The sequence below is a fragment of the Galleria mellonella genome, unplaced genomic scaffold (assembly GCF_026898425.1).
Source record: "Galleria mellonella isolate WM207_F2 unplaced genomic scaffold, CSIRO_AGI_GalMel_v1 utg55, whole genome shotgun sequence".
Taxonomy (NCBI): Eukaryota; Metazoa; Arthropoda; class Insecta; order Lepidoptera; family Pyralidae; genus Galleria; species Galleria mellonella.
In genome coordinates this window covers 3570321-3576757 of record NW_026442115.1, presented here as the reverse complement: position 1 = coordinate 3576757, position 6437 = coordinate 3570321, and the positions used below count along the sequence as shown (strand labels likewise).

General features: G+C 33.3%; 1 protein-coding gene across 1 annotated transcript; it reads right to left on the bottom strand.

The window, feature by feature from the left end:
* Positions 1–1712: 1712 nt before the first annotated feature.
* Positions 1713–5862, bottom strand: LOC113521446 (ATP-dependent DNA helicase Q4). The gene has a single exon (XM_026906974.3). The coding sequence runs from the start codon at positions 5581–5583 to the stop codon at positions 1750–1752; it is 3834 nt and encodes a 1277-aa protein (XP_026762775.2). The 5' UTR covers positions 5584–5862; the 3' UTR covers positions 1713–1749.
* Positions 5863–6437: the final 575 nt, after the last annotated feature.

Here is a 6437-nt window from a genome sequence, read left to right as displayed (position 1 = left end):
TTATAGTCTTTTAATTTTTATCTTTTACCTACGGTCTACAGAAACCAAGAATTACAACCGCGATGGTTATTATTGGTTTCTAAGGAAGACTAGTCAGTTGGCCCAACGTTATGAATACAACAATTATTAAACCATGATAGTTTTCAGGGGGAACCGCGTGGAGGTCGGCCTCTCCTTCCATTAACCAAACGAATCACAAAGCATCTGATACTTTTATTTTTCTTTTAATGGATGTTAAAGGAATGGTAAACCCGCATGCGCTATCGGTATACGCTAGCGGGGCACCACTGAGGGATGATAATAGGTGTGTATGAAAGCAGGTCTTTTTTATGGATGTTAATGGAATGGTAACTCCGTCTGCGCTATCGGTATACACTGGCGGGGCACCAATGAGGAATGATTGGTGAAGATAAAAAGATAGGTCAGTTAGCCCATCGTGACGAATTCAACTATAAATTTTAGTCACTATGGTTTCAAGGGGGAACCGCGTGGAACTCGACCTGGGTCTCTAGACAAGTGGCATGCGAATTCGTCAATGGAATCGACATTTCTAGCGAGTCCGTGAGATAAAATGAGATAGCAACACCGGGTGACTCATTTCAAATTACGGACTCGCTAGCGATGTCGATTCCATCGACGAATTCGCTTGCCACTTGTCTAGAGGGCCTGATAAGGTATATTGATAGCGATGGGGACTAACCCATTACTAACAATCCCTTCCCCCTTACGAAAGCAGGTCAGTTAGCCCATCGTGATAAATATCACTAGAAGTAACCACTATAGTTAACGGGGGGGGGAAGGGATTGTTAGTAATGGAGACTGAGAATCCCATTGCTAGCAATATACCCAACCAGGTCGACCTCCTCGCGGTACCCCCTGGAAATTGTCATGGTTAATTCCTTATAAATTCATCATGATGGGCTAATTGGCTTGTTTTCATTCTCATCTATCACCCTTCACTGGTGCTCCGTTAGCGCAGGCGGGGTTACCGTACCAGAGGGAGACTTTGTACAAGTCGATTGCTTGGGTACCTCTGTCCCATTCGTGTTTCAACCGTGAAGCAGCTGTGTTTCAGTTTGAAGGGTGGGATATGGCGTGAATTTCTAGGTACAGAGGAATAACATCCGAGTCCTCAGGAATGGCAACGCATGGGGGGTATCATGGGCGAAACAGTATACTCTGTTATGTCCATGGTACTACTCATGTCTATAGGCGACGATTACCACTTTCCATCAGGTGGACCGTCACCTTGTTTGCCAAAGTTGTATAAAAAAAACATTTTCACCCATCACAAAAAAAGTTTCCAGGGGGAACCGCGTGAAAGTCGACCCGATAGGGTGTATTGGTAGCGATGAGTCAGTTTTTTAATGGGTGATAATGAAATGGTAACCCCATTTGAGCTATCGGAATACGCTGGCCTGGGCACCAGTGAGGGTTGACAGATGAGAATGAAAAGGCAGGTCAGTTAGGCCATCGTGACGAATTTCATTAGAATTAACAACGACGGTTTCCAAAAGGAACCGCGTGGAGGTCGACCTCGAACCTAGGTAGAACGAATGAATTTTTTTATAAGTCTTAATAATATTTTATTAAGACTGTTATTATTAATATTTTATAACAATATTTCATTAATATTATTATAAAATATAATATTATATAAACTATATCATCAGATTGTCGTGGATAAAGGTCAATAATAAATAAAAAAAAAAAATAGTTATTATGTTTATTTAATCAAATTTATAACTTTTAAGCCATTTTCATTGTAAGAATTTGTTGTGTCGCAATTTTAATTATACCATGAAAATCTTCATGTATATGTGATCGCCAAAATTTGCATCTACCCCAAACAATTGCTGGATAATTGGGTGATGATATACCTTGAAAAATTCTTGCTATACTACGACCAGTAAAATTACAATCTTTGTATGATGATATTAAGGCACGAACATCGGATGTTATTCGATCAACATCCAGTGGTCTTTGTTTAATCATAATATCTATTGGTAAAGTCTCATTTCTTTGAAAATATGTCCTGATTATTGATTTCAATTCATTTGACTTTTCATCTAAGAATGTTCCCGACAACTGAAAGTTTTCCAAAGAATAATTTGCGATAGTGGTAAAAGCTACATTTATTTCTTCTAATTGATACAACATTGTTTTCTCCTGAAAAATTACTGTTCCATGTAAATCCTCTAATATTGAATCAAGTTCAAAGGGTCTTAAGTCTCCTGGAGCCTTAATCCTAAAACCTAGTGTGTTAAATTCAACTTTTAATAAGGATCTTTTAGGCACTCCTTCTTCTGTCTTCCATTCTAGATTTTTCAAGTGATATTTTGTCAATCCACTTTCCCAACCAATGGCTGCTGCAACTTCAATTACATTAAATACCAAAATATTTTTTGTTAGAATATTAGGGTCTTTTTTACTTAAAAGTAAATATGCCATAGCAAGAGGACTACATGTTTTTGCCGCTTCTAAAATTTTGGCTGGACCACCATAGGAAGCAATTTTACATAAAGTATAAGCGTTATTGAGAACTTTAATGTATTTTTTAGAATGTAGTTCAACATAACATAATAATGTAGCTATATTTTCAGAGGGCAGATCCAATTCTTCTACTGTACTATCAATTGGTATTCCAATCTCATGTCCTTTACATCGCATGCTTGTACTTGCACTTTCAGAAGAAAGTTGTTCATTTTTATCACAATTACAATTGCAGGGCACAAATACTTTTTGTAGTAATTTTCTTATTGTAGGCCTATCAATACTGTTAGCATAAATATGTTTGAGAAGCTCATTTTTATCATTATTACTATCATTCATAAATACATGACAATAAGCATTTTTTCCATCACGTCCTGCACGACCAACTTCTTGAACATATGACTCAAAACTACTAGGCATATTGTAGTGTATAATACATCTAATATTTGATTTATTTATCCCCATACCAAAAGCTACAGTTGCCACTATAATTTTTAATGTACCGTCCATAAAATGTTTTTGTATTTTCTTTCTTTGTGCTCCAGACATTCCAGCATGATATGCTTCAGCAATATACGACATTCTTTTTCTTTTGTTATGCTGTCGTTCCATAGTAAGTTTATTTGGTTCTTGAAGACATGATCTAAGTAGAGCAGCAACCCTTTCACATTCATCTCTTCGTATGCAATACACAATAATAGAATTGAAAGAACTAATATGTTCAGATCTAAGATAAGCTACTAGAGCTTGATCTTTATTTTTTTCATAAGAAACCGATAAACAAAGGTTATCTGGCAGAGTTGGGTTTATTATAACGCCATTTATATTATCAGGTATATTTATGTGATTGATTACACTTTTGATTGTTTGTTGACTGGCTGTGGCTGTTAGACCCAAAATACATTTTATTTTAAGTTTCTCTTGTAATACTCTACATATCATTAAATAACTGGGTCTAAAATTATGACTCCACTGTGAAACACAATGTACTTCATCAATACAAGCAAAGGCTATTTGAGGTAAAGACTTAAAGATGCCTGAAAAACCATTAGATAAATCTCCTGATACTAAAGCTTCAGGAGATATAAGAAGGATATTGATTTCACCATTTTTTAAACACTGTATTATTTTTTGTCGTTGTGTGGGAGGCTGATTTGTATGCAAACAACCTGCTTTTAGGAAATCTGGCATACTAAGTACTTGATCTTCCATTAATGAAACTAATGGTGAGATCACTAAAGTTATGCATTTATAATGTTGACTATATATATAAGCAGGAAGTTGGTAGCAAAGTGATTTACCACCTCCAGTTGATAATATTAACAGTGTTGACATACCGCATAAAATCCTTTTGATGGCTTCTTCCTGACCTGATCGAAATGTTTCATGTCCAAATTTATGGAGAGCTTCATATAATTCTTTTGGAGTTTCTAATTCGCCATATGAATAAATAGGTTTAATATTAGTATTATTATCTTGTGTCTTAGCTAGTACTTTCATGACAGCGTCAGGAATTTGACTAGATTTATAAATGGATAAACTTAACTGATCTGATATGGTCATATTGTTTGCTTCTTTATCTACAATATCTTGCATGTCATCTAAAGATGGCAAAGTATTTTCTTCATAATTATCTAATGGTAAAAGTGCATCTCCTCTGTGCGCTGTACAGTACCTAGCCATATGTCCAGTGGAACTACATTTGTAACATGTAATTTTACCAGTCTCAGGAAATTCCATGCCACCATGAAGAGATTTTTTATTCTTCCATTGCTGCTTTTTATATTTTGAAAAATTTATGTTCTTTTTACCTCTAACAAACACTTTCTTTTCAATATTAATTTTCACAAAGTTATCATTTAAAGTTCCACTTTTAATTTTATTAGCTAATTTATCAAATTCTTTTGCATTACAAGAGTTTTCAATTTTACTTTCATTCATTAGATCAGTCTTAAATGTACTTAATATATTTGTAATGTTCCTATGGCGTGGAATAATATCTTCTTCTAATCCAAATGGTACATATTGAGCTATATTAGGGGGTTGTTGTTCATTGCATTCGTCAATATTTTTTTGTAATCTTTGTTTTTTATGTTGTGACATCCTTTTTGCTTTGATATTTGAACTTTTATCACAATTTCTTGATTCATTTGTAACTTGATTTTTCATATTCGACTTTTCTTTATCCACAGAATGTACACCGCTATCTAGTCTTCTTTTCTTCAGAGCAGATTTTAACTTATTAATTGATATGTTATCTTCTTCCTCCGATTCACTATTCTCGATATAATCAAAAGGTTTCTCTGCTAGTTTTATAACATTTACATTGCGTAATCCAAATTCTGATTTTAAATTAGTATTGCTTTTATCTTTAGCAGCTGTGTTATTAAGTCCAGTTGCCCTTTCGAGCCACGCTCCATCAACTTGCCTTACTTTTGGAACTAATTCCACCATATTATTCACACTTGTCACTGAGCTTAATGTGTATGTGGAACTACTTTCTGTAGTGAATGAAATATTAGAATACACATTTTCCTCTATTGTGGGAATAAAAGTACTGGCTTCACAGGTACTTTTTTCAGCAATATTGTTCGGCATTTCTGTTACAGATTGAGTTTTGGAAACTGTCATTTTCCGTGGATTCCTTAAAGAAAACTTTCTAGACTGAAATATTTTTTTGGACAAATTATCAGCAAATTGATTATGAAATTCTACACTTTGTGATTTAGTCTGTTTGTTACTAGATAAAAGTCTTTCCAATTCTTGACCTGTTGGTAAATCTGGTAATAACTGTTCAGATTGAAGATGTGGAGACTCACAAGAACTTTCTAAATTAGTGACTTGCTCCGGCGATTGACTTAACTGAGACTCATCTTCAAAGTCACATACAGACAATGAATTTTCTAGAGCTACACTTTTCAATTGAAAATACTTTTTATATGCATATTTTATTTTGGCTGGAGCTTCTTTAATGTCTAATTTGGACGGCGTGCGAGCATATTTTATTTTAAAATCTTTTTCCCAAGATTTCACAGTACGTTTACATTTTAAATATAGTTTATCTTCTTTAATAGATTCTACAAGATCCATGTTAGTAATAGTTCATATATTTACAATTTCGTTGAAGAGAAGACGAAAGAATGCAAATTAGCAATTAGCTATATGCAGACAATATTTTCTTGTTTTGTCGGTAAATTAAGTACCTTATTATGAGGTACAGATAAAAAGGCGATGTATCTAAAATAAGGTCGGATTAGTTTTTTAGTTTTAGTATACCTAATAAACAAAAGACAAATTTTTTTTATTAAGTTTAGGAAGGAAATAAATTAAATAAAAATTACCACAGAGTAAGTAATCACCACTTTGTTATTAGAGTGGGCAAAAGTCTTATATCTATGGAATCTGGAAATTGAAACATATGTTACCTTTTCAATGTAACAACACAATGAAATTTATATATAAAAAAAAAAAAATATCCATAGTGTTATACTATCTATATATACCTCCATTCAAAATATGGATATCAACAATTACAGTTAAAGGAACTAGCTAGTTTACAATACAAAATTTTCAAATTTTACGAAAAATAAGACAATAGAATAGACATTTGTTTAATTTTTATTTTGCTCTACTACAACTTTAAATCTATTTTTTTTGACAGATAAATAATGCAAAATGCTCTTTGACACATTAAATAATAGTCGGAAGTATTGTGTCGAGTCAAACAGCATCTGAAAACAAAAATATATAGTACGTATTCATTTGTAAAGAATTTATACGTACTATATTATATGCATATTAAAGAAATAACGCTATTTATAGTTATAATATTATTACAATTACATGTAGCTATAATATGATTAACATTATTTTTATTTTTTTATATACACTGGACAGCAAATAAACCGGGCCACCCGTTACTTTTGAACTCTAATCCGATTTTC